The sequence below is a fragment of the Patiria miniata genome, unplaced genomic scaffold (assembly GCF_015706575.1).
Source record: "Patiria miniata isolate m_02_andy unplaced genomic scaffold, ASM1570657v1 HiC_scaffold_3, whole genome shotgun sequence".
Classification (NCBI taxonomy): Eukaryota; Metazoa; Echinodermata; class Asteroidea; order Valvatida; family Asterinidae; genus Patiria; species Patiria miniata.
In genome coordinates, this window is record NW_024037069.1 from 1,929,040 (window position 1) to 1,948,254 (window position 19,215).

At 42.8% G+C, this 19,215-nt stretch overlaps 2 protein-coding genes across 2 annotated transcripts in view; one reads left to right on the forward strand and one right to left on the reverse strand.

The window, feature by feature from the left end:
- The first annotated feature begins 92 nt into the window (after window positions 1-92).
- LOC119738062 (ruvB-like 1) lies at window positions 93-12,107 on the forward strand. The gene is made up of 10 exons (XM_038212788.1): window positions 93-355; window positions 2,121-2,340; window positions 3,928-4,011; window positions 5,152-5,309; window positions 6,983-7,132; window positions 7,369-7,482; window positions 8,659-8,807; window positions 9,914-10,016; window positions 11,038-11,129; window positions 11,712-12,107. The coding sequence occupies exons 1-10, from the start codon at window positions 215-217 to the stop codon at window positions 11,869-11,871; spliced, it is 1,371 nt and encodes a 456-aa protein (XP_038068716.1). The 5' UTR covers window positions 93-214; the 3' UTR covers window positions 11,872-12,107.
- Window positions 12,108-15,905: 3,798 nt separating this feature from the next.
- The window catches only part of LOC119738876 (helicase ARIP4-like), a 39,771-nt gene continuing 36,461 nt past the window's right edge, over window positions 15,906-19,215 (reverse strand). Inside the window, exons 19-21 of the mRNA XM_038213852.1 lie at window positions 18,832-19,046; window positions 18,494-18,669; window positions 15,906-18,092 (exon numbers count right to left, since the gene is read on the reverse strand). Of these exons, the coding sequence (XP_038069780.1) occupies window positions 17,098-18,092; window positions 18,494-18,669; window positions 18,832-19,046 (1,386 nt within the window). The 3' untranslated portion in view covers window positions 15,906-17,097. The remainder of the gene's footprint in view (window positions 18,093-18,493; window positions 18,670-18,831; window positions 19,047-19,215) is intronic.

The following is a 19,215-nucleotide window of genomic DNA, read 5'->3' on the forward strand; positions in this document are numbered from 1 at the left end:
ACTCAATGCAGAATGCAACATAATCGTAAAGGTTACCAGACAACACATCGCTGCAACGATTTCAATGGTAACTCACCACTTGAGTTACCGTAACACTAGCGCAGAAATTGTCAGGGTACCAAGGAAACTTGACAGTGTACACGGCGCGGCAATCGTGAAATAGCGAACAGAAATTATTTTACTTTTCTCTAGATTTCGGCCTACAACAAGCACCATGAAGATCGAAGAAGTAAAAAGTACAACCAAAACTCAAAGAATAGCTAGTCACAGCCACGTCAAAGGACTTGGGCTAGATGATGCTGGAAATGCCATTACAGCAGCTGCCGGTTTGGTCGGTCAAGAACTTGCACGTGAGGTATGCCATGGCCACCGAATGTTGGACAACTCGTACCCGAGACAACTCGTACCCGGGACAACTCGTACCCGGGACAACTCGTACCCGGGACAACTCGTACCCGGGACAACTCGTACCCGGGACAACTCGTACCCGGGACAACTCGTACCCGTCTGAAAATAAAACACTGTGCAGCGTACTCGTATCTGTGCCTTACTTGTGCCGACTGTTATCATACTTATTTTCAACCAATTATTATTCAATTATTTTATTTCCGTTTTTCATTTTCAAATAGAGAAGAAGTTTTTCATTTAAATAGGTCTCTCTGTTGTTGGCCTGAAGATTTTTTTTTTTTTAATACTGTTTTATTTTCATTCCGTTTCATTCAGAAACTCTGATGCAATCTCTTTTTGGGAATTATGTGGATAGAGACTAGAATAAACCGATGAAGACTTTGCAGGCTTCTGCAGCGATGGAGAAGAATAGCATACCTGAAAATTAATGTCATAAAAAGTGTAGAAGGTGACATATGTAACATTTTTATAATTTTAATGAATCAGTCCACTTATTTTAGAAATAAGTTTTCGCAATAAATGAAGATCAAATAAGTTACGAAGCTCATGATTGCTATAGCTCCTTCCGCGAATTCCGCGAACTCCGCGATCATCGGCCAGCTGCCAGAATCTCTCCAGAACAATCTCTTGCTTGTCACCACTGGCAATTCCCCAAAACTCAACGGCTTTTGGTTTTCCACATCTTCGGATTTGTCAATTACATCTAACTAAAAAGGAACAGAAAAGTAAATGGTAAGAAAAGTACAAGGTACGAGTCGTCCCGGGTACGAGTTGTCCCGGGTACGAGTCGTCTCGGGTACGAGTTGTCCCGGGTCACAAATTTGGGGTGCGAGTCGTCCCGGGTACGAGTTGTCCCGGGTACGAGTTGTCCCGATACCTGGCCACCGGCCACACATGACACACAGCCTGCTTCTGGTCAACTCGCCCCTGACCAACTCGCCCCCTAGCCAACTTTCCCCCTGGCCAGAGCCCCTGCCTTACAAATACAATGTTTAATGGAAAAATTCGGCTATCCGATCACCACTTTTTTCAATTTATTTTCTAGCGCCAAAAGTTACCTCTTTAAGTTTTATGGTTATTCCCTCCACTTTCCCTCCTCTACTCTCACCCCCCCTTTCCTTAATTTCTATTTATCAATCAGTCGCTCACTTCATCGAGATTCGAACCTCGGACGCTTGCTTGATACACGAGTCTCTTAACCGCTAGGCCGCGCACGATCGCTGTTGCAATGATCAATCTTTGGACGTATTTGAAGTATCCATTGAAATAAACTAAATATTCATGAGAAAATAAATATTCATACTCATGATAATGACGTAGTGCACTATCATTGGCCGGCTCATGCGACGTCATGGTTATCGATGTCATGCGTATAACGTACCGCTGTTCCAGACACTTCAATCAGTTTTGACCGGCTGCTTCAACTCAGATCTGCACTACATGTGCATCCAAAATGTGCTCTAAAAACACATTTTAACTAATTTTTTTCTCGCATGTCCGCTGTTTCCTGGATTCCTCTTGGTTGAAATCACAAGGTGATGTGAAAATGTATTTGTTTGGCGGCAGGTAAGTGGTGATCGGGTATGGATTTTTTCCCCTATTCTGATTTGTGGCTTAAGTTTGAGGATTGTTTTAAGGCAAATAAAGTCCGAAATTTTTACCGAATTTATTCATGTTTTAACCAATTCTATTCCTGTTTAATTCATTAATAGGCAGCAGGAGTCATCGTGGAGTTGATCAGGTCTAAGAAGATGGCAGGTCGGGCTGTTCTTCTCGCTGGTCCCCCAGGCACGGGCAAGACAGCCCTCGCCTTAGCCATAGCCCAGGAGCTAGGCAGCAAAGTGCCTTTCTGTCCCATGGTGGGTAGCGAGGTCTTCTCCACTGAGATCAAGAAGACGGAGGTGCTGATGGAGAACTTCAGGCGAGCCATCGGTAAGAGACACAGGCCCTAACCCCCTAGTAGTTCCCCAGGACTGCCCCGGTAAATCCAACAGAGTCGACGGTTACTCATATGAGTTTCCTGCTCAATCCAACACAGTCCTACACAACCCAACTTGCCAAGTTGTTGGGTACCTGAACATATAAAATGACTGGCATGCACAATTCAAGAGCCTTATTTTTCTGTTGTCTGCTGGATCAAACAGAGTCCAACTTGGCGTAACTTACCAGTACCCAACAGAACCCAACTCTGGGTGTTTTCAGTTGCCTGCTGAATCCAACAGATTTCAATAGGAAGGGGTTTACTGCTCAATCCAACAGGAACCAGCGGTTATCTAAAATAGTTGGATCCTGTTGGATTGAGCAGGGTTAGTGTTAATAGTCCATGGCTGCATTTTGGCATTTTTCCCCCCAAATGCAGTCGGTCCATGGTAAATGTCAAGCCCTTGTGGCAGTAGAAGGCAATATCAACAAGATGAATCAAACCTAGCTGTCCGTTGGCACCCAGAGCAGGGCAAATCTTATAATGCATCACGTGTACTTACATGTATTAGCTTGAGTATATTAGCTCGAGTATATTGTGGGTGCCAACATTCCCACTGCTGGACTTGATCCAGACAGGGCTCTGGAGTGCTCTGAAACGTGCAGAACTAAATCAGGCCCACTTTACTCACAGTTTAGCCAGCAAATTTCTCCAAAAATTGCACTGGGGCAAAGAACATGTCCTCAGTATTTCACCAACCAAGTTTGCAGACTCAATTCAATTTTTAAAGGAGACTTTTCTTCAACATTTTGCACATGAGAGGGAAGTCAAGTGATTCCAAAATGGGACTAAAGACTAGACTGGCACATGTCCAATCATGGTCCAACTATTTGGAAAGACTGACCTCTTCATTCAGTCTCAATAGTCTGGTGGCTTTACTATGGAGAAATGTGTAGTACATTGAGACTAGTTCCCGCTTCATGCCACATGTTTCTTAAATTCTGTTAGCATGGTTGACTGATGCAGTACTGAAAGACTGGTTGTTTTAGGTGCGAGTCTATTTTCTTGTTTTGCATGTTTTCAATACCTTATGTTTTGGTACTCTCATACACAGTATTGAGAGTCCCAAATTTTCGGACTAGACTTGATTCATCTTCAAATTAGGTTTTTATAAACACTTGTGTACTCAGTGTGTTACCTCCCGAGTGAAAGTTGGAAAAATCACACGGGTGGGACTCGAACCCACGACCTCCTGCTTTCTAGTGCAGATGTCTTACCACTCGACCACCAAGCTAACGTGATCGGTTGGCCGGTTCAAATCTGATGTACATTGTACATAGCGACGGGTACCGCATTAACTTCATATGAATCGATTCATCTTGGTAATTCAGTACAAACAAATCCACTTTTCTTGGGAAATCACAGCACACCGGGTGCCACGATTTCACAGAAATGCTTGAGACTATTATTCACTTACAATCAAGTCAGGTATTTCATTATAATATGGTAACTTTATTTTGTTATGTTTGCAAAATGTTGTGTATTGCCTGTAATAGGTACATTTGTTTTCAGTGGTTTTCTTTTTAAATTGCCTCCAGGTCTTCGGATCAAAGAGGTGAAGGAAGTGTATGAAGGAGAGGTGACTGAGTTGACACCATGCGAGACAGAGAACCCAATGGGAGGTAGGGAACCCAGGATATTCATTATTTATTAACACTAGTACAGGGCCCGTCAAAATGTGCCTGTTCGGAAGGGGCAGAGAACTGCTCATACAAACAACGCACCCGATTCAATGGTGTTGTTTACACAGGTTGAACGCACACTCACAGGTTAAACGCACATTTTTTACATGTGGACAGACACAAAGAGATTCCTCGAATCATAGTAGGAAAACATGAGGAAGAAAAGTGTGCTATTGCTTATTTACCCATTGTTGGTGATGGAATAGCCCAATAATCGACGTACAGACAGACAGACACACAGAGATTCCTGTAATTATAGTATAGATAATATAAAAATAATTTGTCTAGTTTAAAGTCAAAACTTCCGCGGAACAAAGTTTTTATTTTGGATAGCTTTGCACCTCTCGCACCTCAAAAAGATCCACTTGAATAATTGTTGGGAATAATAGTTTTTGTTTAAAGTTGAACAGTATTTGTTCCATTTCATAATTAAACATTGGCACATTTTTGTGTATGTGTGATACCTATAGGACTTTAACCCTAACTCCCTAAGCCTTTTTGCTAGGATGTAGCCTCAATCCTGCAAAATCTTCCAATTGGCCTCATTGAAAAATAGCATATAGCCTCAATCCTGCAAATTCCTCCATAATTTCTTGAATATGGTCCATGGAGAGGTGACCACTGCCTGAATCCTGCAAAATCCTGCGGCAGTGACTGTCAATATGTTGAGGCTTGGCCAGTGACATCCTGGAGCAGTACGGAGGATTTCAAGCATTATCCAGGCCTATATTTTATTCAGCCTGAGCAAAAACAACACAAGGTTCAGCCCAAGACCTCGACAAAGTGCATCCTATGAAATCAGTAACGCACTTTTGCTATGTAACCTCAATCCTCCAAATTCTTCCACTTTGGCAAAGAGGATTTTTTAAGGACTCAGTGCGGTTAGGGTTAAAAATAAAAACTTTTGTAATTTTAAACAATATATTAATTTAAAACAGTAGCAATTTCAAAGAGCTACTTTGGGGGTGAAGTTAGATTATAAGCATGTTCAGAGCGTCTTTCAAATACAGAAATAGCATTTGGAGAGCAGCTTGAACTGAATATCTTGCATACATTGGCTCTTCCGCTCCGCATTTACAGGCTATGGCAAGACGGTCAGTCACGTCGTCATCGGCCTGAAGACAGCCAAAGGCACCAAGCAGCTGAAGCTGGACCCGTCCATCTATGAGAGTCTACAGAAGGAGAAGGCTGAAGTGGGCGACGTCATCTACATCGAGGCAAACAGTGGCGCAGTCAAGGTAAAGTCAAGTCTCTCTCATTAATTTGGCCAAACTGACAAGCTTTCAACTTGGCTGTTTGGCCTGTAACTGCCAGTGACATTCTGTTTAGTTCAGTGATGCGACTGTAGGCTAACAACATAATAACACCCACACAATGACCAACTCAAACCCTCTTGTGGATCGTGTAAGAACTCGGCACCTCAAAGTCCTTGGGAACATACTCCGCATGCCAGACTATGAGCCTGCAAAGGTGTACGCCCTTTATACCTTACCCCAGGGAAGAAAGAGACCAGGAAGACAACGCACATCATACCTAACTTACATTCAATTCTTGCCTGGAGATAGTGATGGCATGCTGCGACCAGACCAAATTGCAACACTTGCCCATGATCGCAGTACAGTGGAACGTAGCTATACCGAACACCGCTATACCGAACATTTGGCTATGCTGAACATCATCCTTGGCTCATGATTTCAGTGTACAAAATGTAACGAATATTGTTGTTGAAAAATTTCAACAGAAGAGCAAAAAGTGGCTATTATTTCCCCAAGGAATAGAAGGGGAAAGCCACCCATTGCTGTAGGTAGTAAGCTCAAATCTGTGTAATTTCATTATTCAATAGTCAACACATTTCCAAGTCATTTTTCAGTAACTAGCAGTACCAGGGCGTGCAGGGTGAAGTTATGAAGGGCGCTATTTATTGAAAAATGAGTACCGGAGCACCAGCAACTTAAAATCGCTATACCGAACAATCACTATTACGAACAATTTTTGTGGATCCCGCGATGCTCGTTATAGCGGCGTTCCACTGTAAATGAAAGAAGCTTGTAGTTGACTGCTCCGCAGCCGAAGGATGATGATGAATAACATGAAATAAAATTTGTTGTCGTGGGTTTTAGAATGTGCTTTTATGGGCATTTTTGAAACCAGTTACTCAGTTTGTATGATTGGCTTGAGATTCTGCTTGCATTTACTCTTGCACTTTCTCAAAGGAAACAATCTGTTTCAAAAAGTATTTTGTTATTTAAAGCTACAGTTCATCATTTGCAGCTATCCAAAAAGTAACTGACGTAATTATTGTTGAAAAAACATACTTGGTTGAAAGATAGAAAGGGGATTAAACTCCCTGTGAAAGAATTCTTTCTGGCATGATGTCATTTTGAAGAAATCAACGAAAGAAGGCCTTTCCAATGATGCGTCTAAGGACGCATTGTTGGAAATTTCCTTTAGTAGTTCGTTCTTTTATTCGGCGAAGTACGCAAGAGTTGACACGACGCACACGTGCACGCTTTGGCTATAATTCATCGGATCAGTGCGTGACATCGAGTAGCTGCAATCGGCTCAGTGAGAACATGTCTCAGACGCTGAATTCAGGCCCAATTTAAAACATGATTCAGCAACTTATGATTTGAAATCGAGATCTTAGAATATTGTTTTTCGCGGAATCTACAGCTGAAGCTGAGCTGAAACTTCATCAGGTTAGTTGTTCACCCTTCTTTATATTTTTAGCACGTTTGTTGCTTCAAATGAACAAAATGCACAAACTACAAATGATGGACTGTACCTTTAATTGTCAAACTGAAAAAAAAGGTAACTAAATACTAATGCAGTAATTGTTGCAGGCTTATTTTTTTTGACCGAGTCTCCTATTTGAATAATGTATTGGCCACTTGCCCTTTCTGTTCTGCAGAGGCAAGGGCGTTCAGACACCTACGCCACAGAGTTTGACCTTGAAGCCGAGGAATACGTACCCCTTCCCAAAGGAGATGTCCACAAGAAGAAGGAGATCATCCAAGACGTGACCTTACATGACCTGGATGTGGCCAATGCTAGACCGCAGGTATGATAATGAGTCTTGGAAAAAGTTTCCCGTGGATCGTCCATAAGTACGGCAGTAAAAATATCTGCGCGTACATGTATTTACAACCTTGAGTGATTCTATGCCGATTTGGAAGTCAGCTGCCACGCTGTCAACTTGTCAAGTGGTCAAACCCCAAACGAGGGATAATCTGTATTCTCTTCCGTCAGCTTCTTTTAAAGGACCCTACTTCTGTTTTGTCTCTTTGTTGTCGTTAGGGAGGGCAAGACATCATGTCCATGATGGGCCAGCTCATGAAACCCAAGAAGACAGAAATTACAGACAAGCTGCGGAAAGAGATCAACAAGGTCGTCAACAAGTACATTGATCAGGTAAGAATCTAGTGAATAGTGTACAAATATTGGCTGCATCAAGTGGTGTATAGTACACATATATTGACTGCTTCAGTGGTGTATAATACACATATATTGACTGCTTCAGTGGTGTATAGTACACAAATAGTGACTGCTTCTGTGGTGTATAGTACACATTTATTGACTGCTTCAGTGTTGTATAATACACATATATTGACTGCATCAGTGGTGTATAGTACACATATATTGACTGCATCAGTGGTGTATAGTTCACATATATTGACTGCTTCAGTGGTGTATAGTACACAAATATTGACTGCTTCAGTGGTGTATAGTACACAAATATTGACTGCTTCAGTGGTGTATAGTACACAAATATTGACTGCTTCAATGTATATACTCGGTATCGTCCGAGGGGTTGTGAGCTAATTCACAAACTAACTTCCGTTAAACGCAAAATATAATTAATTTACATCTTTGATATGCAAAATTCAATCACACAAAAGATGGTTTGAAGAGTTAAAGGAATTGTATCCCATTTGCACTTGTAATTTTATATTCCGGTCTGATGTAGAGGGCTACGTAACTAAAGTATTAAACCAAGCATATGCACAAACTCAATAGCTGGCTCGCACCCGTTAATAGATTTTTCCGACGATCCCCTTTTCTTGAAGATGTCAGCACACCAGGTGCAACGATCTCACAGAATGCTTCATACTATTATTAACTTTTAACCACTTGACGACAGGTTATTTTCTGCTGAAACACACCATTTTTGAAAAAAGACAATATGCACAGTCAAAGACCACAAATACTGACTCTTAGGAGTCATTTATACAATATACTTCTCACTGTAACTCATATTTTGCAACACACTGAGACCCCGCCAAGGAGCGATATTTGCTACGACGGCAGGCCATGTACAGCGGCCAAGTTCAACACATAGTGTGTAAAAACAATGGGAACCACTACCGTGTTTACACGTCCACTGCCTGAGACTCGGGCAAAAACTTGACGATTTAACCTGGCACCCGCCCCTGTGAATATACATTGCCAAATCATTAACACATCCTCCAGTGTTACTGGTTAATTAAGTAGATGATTTCAAAATAGTTTGGCAGTTTCGTTTTTGAATGTTTGCATATGATATACAATACCTATAAAGACAAGGAGGTTTAATTCGTTTGCTACCAGGGTGTGGCTGAGCTTGTCCCAGGTGTACTGTTCATCGACGAGGTTCACATGTTGGACATTGAGACCTTCACCTACCTACACAGAGCCCTGGAGTCTTCCCTCTCACCCATCGTCATCTTTGCCACCAACAGAGGCAAATGCACAATCAGGTATTAAACACACTATTCAGAGCTACATCTTTATCTATTGTTAGCTTGTTCCCACATGGTTGTAATAAGCCAGTTTGGTATTCCAAAATATCTGGTGCACAGCAAGATTCGATGATTTTTTTTTTGGGGGGGGGGGATAACTGCGACAGACAAATGCACACAAGGCTATGGGGGACGTGGTAACCAAACCTGCATTCTGTGAAAGTTTTGTGTAATCGAAAAAGATGGAAATTTCGTTCCCACAAAAGTTTTTGACACACGAGACACCTAAAAACACTTTGCTGTCCAAAGGTTTTTTGCAAAATGTTAAACTTTAGAACACGATGATCTCTTCAATTTTGCTGGTACCCCGCTATGCTTTTGCATGCATACGATGAGATTTTTACCCGAAAGAGAAATTCGGCAAATCTTGATGTGCACATGCGCAGTTGGAATACCGAAGTCGCTTATTGTCGAAGACTTCGGGCATGCAACTTTTCCTCAGACCAGCAGGTTTCCCACTTTTTCACTTCACACTTTGCCTTTAAACACTAAAATTTTACGTCTCAAAAGTGCTTCATGAGACCACTTCTCTGAAGCCGAAATTAACGCAATCTGGTCTCTACCCTCCCAGCTGCCCATTTATACACACGGGTGGAGCCAGGCGATTGTAGTGAAGTGTCTTGCCCAAGAACACAAGCACCATGTTCACCGTCATAGTTTTAGCCCACGTACCATGACACATGGGTCAAACACTTTATCTATTAGACCACGGCGCGTGTCCATGGCAGTACTATTAACCTCAATCTCGCATTCAGGGATTGAATATTACTGAAGCAGAGGGTGAACCTAAATTGAACCAGGGGCCTTAAAAAATTCCCAAATCTAAAGCCTGCGACACAGCCAAGGGTTGGAACCTCCAAAGCCTTCAGTGATAATGGACCGTTGCAGAATTGGCCATAAGCCCCGCCTTCCAGTGATTTGTGTACATGCTTGTGCTCAGTTTGACAGAGGTACTGTGGTCACCTGACCAGAAGTCGCTGTCTTATTGGTCAATGCACTGTTTGAGTGACAGGCAGGAATGGACTGTTTGTAATCCCGCCCACATTTTGTTACTATCTTTGCAGAGGTACTGAGGATGTGATCGCACCGCATGGTATTCCCCTGGATCTGTTAGATAGAGTCATGATCATCAGAACCCTGCCTTACACACAGGATGAAATGATGCAGGTAGGATACACACCTAGTCAACCAACAATTGATGCTTCACGTGGTACAGTAAAACAACATCCGCAGGAAACTTGTGGAGTTTTCTAGAATGCCCCACAGATCACACTCTCGGGAAGAATGTAGTATCCTAACACCACTTCTTTGGTCGTGTGCTCGCACACCAATACACTTAGCTTTCAAAGATGTGAATGCGGTACAGCCGTGCGGAACTCTTAAAGAGGTTGTGGAATGCTCGAAGACGTTTCCGTCATTTTTCGGGTATATGTAGCCTAAGGTGTGATGAAATAAAAACGACTATTGTGTCTGTCGTGAAATGAGTACAAAAGGTACTTATGAGAGCTGTTTTTCAGGTCCTGTTTCGACCCGAACGTGCAATTTGTGTAAAAGTCATCGTTAAGGGCAGCAAACAAAACATAGTAAATCGTGACGTAATAAACAGGACTCGTTTATACTACGCTGCATCGGGAGTCCTGTTTATTACGTCACGATTTACTATGTTTTGTTTGATGCCCCCTGCGAGGACTTTTACACAAATTGCACGTTCGGGTCAAAACAGGACCTGAAAAACAGCTCTCAATTTCATGACAGACACAATAGTCGTTTTTATTTCATCACACCTTTAGGCTACATATACCCGAAAAATGACGGAAATGTCTTCGAGCATTCCACAACCTCTTTAAGTTTGATCGAGTGAACGTAGTACGAGTCGAGCACAATGACAACTAGTAATACGTAACCATTGGCTCATGAGCAACAATCAAACCCGTGGAAACAGATTTCCTACTACTGGCCAGGAATTTTTCTTTTCTCTCCGTGCGCACAACACAAGTATTGTTCTGGCCTGCGAAATAATGGAACGCTGGAGTTTATTTCCCAAAATTGAAAAAGCCGGAATTCCAGCCAAAGGCAAAAGATTGGCATCCCAGCTTTGTGTATGTGTTTTCTGAATGGAAGCAAACGGATTAGATACTGTAGAACTAACGAATCAGTCTCGTAACTTTTGGTGTGTTTTTGTCTGTAGATTCTGAAGATCAGGGCTGAGACGGAGGGCCTGCTCATTGAAGACGAATCACTCAACAAACTGGCTGAAATTGGCAGCAAGACGACGTTAAGGTACCATTCAAATTCAGTCTTTTCTCTGGCCTTTAACCGCCTATTGCACAATTATGGAGGTTGGCTAACTTCTCCTGAAGCACTGTTTAACAAGAGCGCGGTTTTTCGAGGAACAAACTTGTAAATTCACCGTTGGGTAAAAGGTAGTCACTTTTCTATCATTCAAAAAGTACATGTTAACAATGAACAAATTGTTGGATTAACCCTAACTCCCTAGAGTCTTGTACTAAGCACTGGACCAAGTCCGCCAAAATCCATCACTGACCCTGCTTCACTTAATGCCTTAGGACCAAATCCGCTGAAATCCACCACAAGACCAGCGCTACTATAGGTGGATTTTGATGGACTTGGTACAGATGGCTTGTCTGCCAAAATGCCCCCCCCCCCCCCCAATTGGGGGGTTGGATTTTGATAGAGTTGGGAAGGTTAGGGGTAATAAAATAGTTGCTAAATCTAAATATTTTGAAAGGTAGCTTCAATATGTGGAACTCTGCACAGCATCGTTACAACACCTTATTTTTTTCCCCCAAATATGGCCCTATTCAAATGCTTATGTTTATTCATGATGTCTCTTGTCTTTAGGTACGCCGCCCAGCTGCTGACGCCCAGCAGCATCTTGGCCCGCATCAACGGCAAAGACGCCATCAACACGGAGGAGATTGAGGAGATCAGCGGTCTGTTCTACGACGCCAAGTCCTCCGCCAAGATCCTCGCTGAGGGCGGGGACAAGTTTATGAAATGATTGCGCCCATTAGACCGCCACCCGTTTCTGACTACCGTTCCCGAATTGCACCAACCCAAATTACTTCCTGGGGAGTCGGGTTGGCGCCATGGTTCTATCCTAGCCTTCCACCTCTATGGCCCGGGTTCGATTCCTGCCCTGGTCCACATGTGAATTCGGTTTTCAGTCCCAACCGGATTCTGTGGATTTTCCCCAAAAATACTCTTCTGGGGTTTTCCTCCCAACTCTAAAATTGTAATTTCTTCTCATTGTCTTCTCTCTACCAGTTTTTTTTTTTTTTCAGGCTTGCGAGCTACAGTACCTAGGGCGCTTTTGAGTAATCCTTGGTTTCATTACCAGAAGTAAAACATAAAATTTGCCCGCCTGAAACCAAAATATTTAGGGTCGACCCGAGTCTCTTCTCATGCTATTTCGTTTGATGCATCTTTTGGAGGCCAGTCTAAAATGGTAAAGATGACTTTCATGTCCTGACAGCTGGTTTTTGGTTGGCTCTTGGGCAATTTCCAAAATGACCCTTGAAGAAATGTTTCTGTGGAGAAAGTATTCACGTGATTTGGCCTCCCCACCCCTCTTATAACAGTGTATAAGATGCCACACTGGTCTTACTTGCTCTAATTTTCCTTTTGCAACAATGAGCTACAGTTATTTATAGGATGAAATAAGCTAAGTTTTGTTAAAATCCTGACTCCATATATGTTACAGGTGATGTACAATATGGAGTTGTCTGTAATTGAACGATGGACTGAAATCATTGCATTTCCAATGGGCCTTATTCACAAGTCGGCCATGTTGAATTGAAAGTGAGGTAAAATGTTCATTTTTGGAACTCACAAAGAGAAATAAAAGCAAGTACTTTACTAAATAATTCAAGTCTGCTTAAACGAATAATTTAAAATTTGTAATTAAACATTACCTAATGTTTTAAGCCAGATTTTAAAGAAAACAAAAGTAAAATAAGGCTGCCTAAATAGTCTGGCGCCATCCCATTCAACAGTTAACAATTTATGAAATACATTCAGGGAACATGACAATAATGGCTGCCTAGTGAATAAGGTCAATTAAATTCTTACCTGGAGAGCAATTTGTGTGCAGCACTCTTGTAGTGTAATCCGACAAACAAAAGTAGAAGCCATTTTTGAGGTGGCACCACATTGGCGCACATGCCACATGCGTTCTTAAAGACGAGGCGCACATGCATTTCAGTAAACCTATTTGTCGAAGGAGCCCGGAGTGCGTGCATACTACCCGAGCCTGACTCGCGCGGGGCTAGTGCCACTGAAGAAAATGGATGCCGTCGCTGTACACCAATCCGAGCACACTGTCATTGTTCATTCATTTCATGGAGGCCCCCTCCAATGGCGACAGCATTGTGCTAGCTATTGTACAAAGCTACTGCCCCGTGATGGATTATCTGAACAATAGCTGGCACAATGCTTTCGCCATTGAAGGGGGCCCCGTGAATGGACATTGATAGTGTGCTCTGATTGGTCCATGCATGTTTCATACTCGTGTACCCTTGAATGTAAAAGTACTTGTTTGCGTAAGGGCACAGTGGTTCATGTTGTGTATAAAGTCATGAATTTCTTAGCTTTCAAGTGTTGTTTTTTGCTATGATTCTTTTAATAAAACAAGTGTTTGGAAACCAAAATGTGTAAAGAGTTTTACTACTGATAGATTTCTTCATTGATGTAGGTAGCATGGGTGCGCATTGGAACCAGGTACCCGAGTACCTGACCGCTGATGTCAGGAACCGGTTCCAGATAATAGGATCGGGTGCCCGTAACCAACTTTACAAATTACTTAATAACTTCTCAGACAATGAAAAAGTATGATTTTGAATGCCATTTGTGGGGAGTTTCGATAAATGAAAACCAGGCTACATGGAAAACCAATACAGATTCCATGTTAATGTGCATTTTAGTGCGCGACAGATGAAGCTCGTGAAAGTTGCAGTTTACACCGTAAAGCTATAAAACCCTTCAGACAACTTCCGGGATTGAAATTTTGGGGTTGGGTTGGGTTTCTTTTACGGGTACCTGGGTACCCGTGGTTTACTACAGTAGGGTTCCCAGTTCCCGTACTACCCGCAAATGCGCACCACTACTAGGAAGTATCAATTGTGGATACAAAAGGGAGATTACAATGACGTATTTTTCTGTTCGAAGAACTCAATTAATTTTTTTTTTATTTTGACAACTGATATGTTGCAGCTATATTGCAGGGCAATCAAAATTGCCGAGTGCAACAACTGATGCAAGGTTACCTAAAAAAGAAAAGTGAAATCTTTCAACCCATTTTGTACTGCCCCGATTATTACTCCTTGTGGCCCCCCCCCCTCCCAAAAAACTGACAAGCCTGAGCACTGAATGATTTTATGGATTTTTCAGTGAATAAACATTAACCCTAACTCCCTCGGCCTTTTTGCTAGGATGTAGCCACAATCCTGCAAAATCCTCCAATTCGTGTCATGGAAAAATAGCATATAGCCTCAATCCTGCAAGTTCCTCCATTATTTCTTTAATATGGTCCTTGAAGAGGTGACCACTGCCTGAGTCCTGCAAAATCCTGCAGTAGTGACTCAATATGTTGAGGCTTGGCCGGTGACATCCTGGAGCAGTACGGAGGATTTCAAGCATAATCCAGGGCTACATTTATGCATGGCTGAGCAAACACAACACAAGGTCTTGCCCAAGACCGTGACAAAGTGTCTCCTAAGAAATCAGCAACGCACTTTTGCCATGTAACCTCAATCCTCCAAATTCCTCCACTTTGGCAAAGAGGATTTTGAAGGATTCAGGGCGGTTGGGCTTAATAATGTAATACAATGTGGTACAGGTGCTAATGTGTTTAGGGAATAATTGTGTGTTTGGGAGGTATTAAACACAAGGTTTAAGACGGTTGGAGTCTGGAATGCTGATAATGACCTGAGCTGAAGGCAAGGGTAATTATAGTCGGGCAGATTGGTGCACAATGTGAAGGAATTGTTCATTTGACGATTAAAGCATGAAATTTAGCACACAGTCAGAGTGCACAGTAAGACATGGAAAAGATATTTGGCTATAGGGCCTTCGAAGAGTTATCCTTGGAAAAAAATATAGAGTAACATGCAATGGCCGCCATTTTGAAAACTCTGAAGATGTCTTGTTATCCTTTTTGAAAAAGCAAAAAAATTAACTTTCCATCAACAGTTTTACTTCATGTTTTTCGAAACACCCCTCTGGTTGCATAACGGATGTGTCCAGTATTAAACAACTCCTTTTACGGAAATTGGCGCGTGTGACACGGTTACTGCGCGATGTCGCGCAGATGCAACTATGGCGAGTGCGTTGTGAATTTAGGACATGTACATGTATGAAATACTGACTCACTGGTAGTATTGTGCATGCCTACGAGAGGATTGTGAATGTTTGATCAATGAAACGGTAAAAGGCACTGGATTTCATACATGTACTAGGAGTCCAAATTTTATGTGATGCTTGAAAAGTGTTAAAGACCAGCCAGCCATGTCTTTATCATTTTAAGACTGGCCACGTGACGGGCTCTCAGCCAATGGGAATGGGTAAACTGTCTTCGGCATTTATGAATGGTGATTGAAATGCACCAATAAATAGCAAACACTAGAGATATCTATCATTTGAGACCATTTTTTGCAACACTCCACCCTGTGATAATAAGCACACTATGTACACGGTACAGAAGTTTCAACAAGTAACATTTATTTGTATTCTGCAAGATGATTTTTAAAAATGAAAATTACACATCTTGTCCGACCTAATTGCGTGTAATCGTGCTATAAACTTGAACCCAATAAAGAAAATTCATTTCCCCCCCCAAGGTCTTGACCTAAAATACAAATACATGACATAAAACACTGAAGATGTACAAATAAATAACGGTTATTTCAAAGTCTGGATATAAACAAGCACAGTAATGGACACGCAACTAGGGAAGTCCCATCGTGTGATCTTTCAAACTTAACAATTTCAAAAGGCAGATTTGATTGTTTTAAAAATAATAATCATAAAATTTCAAGACAATCTCACTTGTGTTCAGAAAATAACAAGTCGGTTTTAGGGCACACATTTTTGATCAATCGTTCACTTTTAGCTAATTTATCTATACTTGCCCCCAATATTCCTTGTTTTGACTATAAATACTTGTACTGGACAAGTTCCCACTTAATTCCTGCGTCTTCCATGTTTCCCTTGACTTTTGCTTCAGTCAACAAGAACATGTAACCCCTCGGATCTCAAAAACATGACCAACATCACAATAATTACATGTAACCCTCTCATTAATAACCAATTTCATTTAAAAACAAAAAAGGAGTAACACGATCTAAAAACAAAACTGCAGTGCAGCCATGATCCGACTTAAATATTTCTGGCCCGATTTCATAGCGTTATTAAGCAAACAATTTTTTGCTAACAGAGCTGTTGTGTACTCCAGAGAGACCATAAAGCAGTAAGCACACAAAAGGCATGCTTACTTCAATGGATAAAGTTGCTTAAATCAGTGACGTAACAACAGAAATCTCAGGAAAAAAAAACAGAAAAGAGTGGAATCCCCCTCCCTGCTTACTGTTCAGCAGTGCTATGAAATTGGGCCCAAAATGGTCCAAAGATGTCATTACTTCATCATGTTAATCCCACAAGTACACCGTGCATGTACCTCACCACAGGTTTCTTATGACTTTCAATAAGTTCAACTATTGCCCTTATCAAAAACATAATACGGCCAGTCAACGTCCTCATACAGGAATTTCATATAAAACAATTAAAACAAATGAATGCATCTGTCAGACATCGGGGTCGTACATTAGCAAATCAGTCGAGTACAATCATTTGCAGTGCACATTAGTACTACTTTGTCCAAAAGTCGGTTCATAATTTGGAACTATAGACTCCGTGCATAAGTACTCCTTCAATGGTAACAAAGTTACAGGAGACCACTGGAAGGGACGCTTGAACGAATCATGGAAAACGCCCGATGCTCACATGAAGACAGGTTTGTGCAGATACCAAAAAATTGACACGCTGGAACCGCACAGCCGATTTGAAGGTTTGAATTGGATATGTGGAGTACTGCACGGCACAGTCCTGTCGATACACACCTTGCCAACTCATCCCTGTTTGGTCTCTAAAACAAAACCACAGTGCAATCGGCCGAAGTGCCCATTCCATCTGCTCAACGTTGATTCCCATTTACGACTACTTGAAATTCGTCTCATTCGTCCGATTCCACAGTCACAATTGCACTTTGCTCCGAAGCTGGATCGTTAACCTGTGTTTCCTCTTCACTGGCCATCCTGACCGGATCGCCGTCTAGTAGGCTGTTCAGCGTCAATGGAATGTTCGCGTCTGTGACTGCCTTTTGTGGCAAGGAGAGACTTGAAGACGGTGCGACAGACATAGCGGTAGAGGGAAGGGTAGACAGGTTGGTGGGTGGCCTGGGTGCAAACATGCCTATGGCAGCTAGCGGGACAGTTCCACCCGCCAAAGGATTCCTGTGTAAAGGCAGTCTGTTGTTCGTGGGAGCGATGGAGGCGAGACGGCCAGTCGAGGAGAGAATAGATGCTGTTGTCGGTATGTTAATCATGCCAGAATTGTTGACAAGACTTGCTGGGAGATTTGGAGAGGGTCCCCCAAGGGACACGTTTTGTGTGCCCTGTGGGATCTCCTGCAATCCCAGGTTGTTCAAGGACTGCAGACTCTGTGGGTACCCTAAGTGATGTGCTTGGCCCATGGTACTGCCAGATGAGGTGAACTGGGGCAAACTACCCAAGTCAGTGATATCGCTCTTGTCCAGCAGGTGCTGCAAGTCCAGATTGTTTGAGTTGGCACCATCGCTGCCGTTTGACAGATTGCCGCTGCCCGATTCTGCAGAAACAGATCCTGCACTGCTTCCAATCCCGCTGCTGCCACCAACACTGTTCTTGCTGATCCCGCTGCTGCCACCAACACTTGGAAGCCCGCCCGCACTAGTCGTGATGCCCCACTTGGCCTGGCTCTTTGCAGATGCCAGCGTGGTAAACTGGTTGAAGGGCGGCATTCCTGGATGGGCCTTGCTGGTCTCAGTCCCACTCGGGCCTCGGACGGCCAGGATCCGCCCGTCTGTGGTACGCAGGTACAGGCCCTTCTGAGTCCTGATGAAAGTGACTGTCTGGCCAGCTTTGATGACAGGACCTGAAGTGTGGGTGTTGACACCGGGTAGCACAATATCTGTCATGCAAAGAAAATATTGTCAGTATTAAATTTTCAAAAACTGGTTGCCATTAAGCATTTTGCATATAAATCAGTGCAGTGATACTTACCTCGCCTTCCACCTCTGTGTCCGAGGTTCAAACCCTACCACGCCCAACATGTTGATTGGTTTTCATTTCCTGCCCGATCATGTGTAATTTTCTCCAAATTTCATTCTCAATTTTTCACCCTGCTTCAAAAAATTTGAAAAAATCTCCTTTTTTTCTCTCCATTTCTCCAGAATGCTTAGTATTTTCCGTGCAATTTCGAGAGACCCTTGGTTTTATTACCAATAAAGAACAAAAATAGCTCGTTTTTTACTGAAGGGCAAAAACAAACTGGAACAGGTTAGAAGACTTTTCAATGAAAGAGTCTCTTACCGGTGGTTGCGACAATCTTCTGCATGGAGACTCCTGCTTGCTGGAGTTCGGCCAGTCTCTGCTGGTGACCGGAAGAGACCAATCCGGGGTGGAACCGCGGGACGGGTGTGGACTGGACCGGGTGCATGCCCGCGATTGGACGGGTGTAGAACTGTGGTGCACCCCGGCCGGGCATACTGGGTATGTGGGGAAAAAAAGGGAGGGTGAAAAATCAATGTTTGGTCTAACTGTTAGTGCTTAGCATCAACACAGCAGTTTCCTGTTCTCACCGATGTGAGGAGAAGCTACTCATGACAAAGTGTGCTGCCTAAGGACACAACTTTAAAAATGAAACTCACCCGTACGTCGACTGCATAACACTGCCCCCTCTTGACTGGACATTGGTCATTGGAGGGTTGCCGTCTTTAGGGTAGAAGGCCTGGTAGGAGGGGCGGGCGTAAGACACCCGGAGTTTCTTCTCTTCCTCGTAGCTTTTCTTGGCCATGCGTTTCTCGGCTCTGGTCAGCCGCCGGTCTTTCCTGTCCCAGATGAGGGATTCGGTGCTGAAGGGTGCCTGGGTGAACAAAGCAAACCGTAATCAATACTTGTCTGGTGGAATTTCTGCATCAGGGAACTGTGAATTCAATCTTGGGTTTTGCCCATCACTGACGTAATTTCGTAAACACAATCGAGTATAAAGCTCACAACTCCTTGGACAACACAGAGTATTCACTGTTAACCCT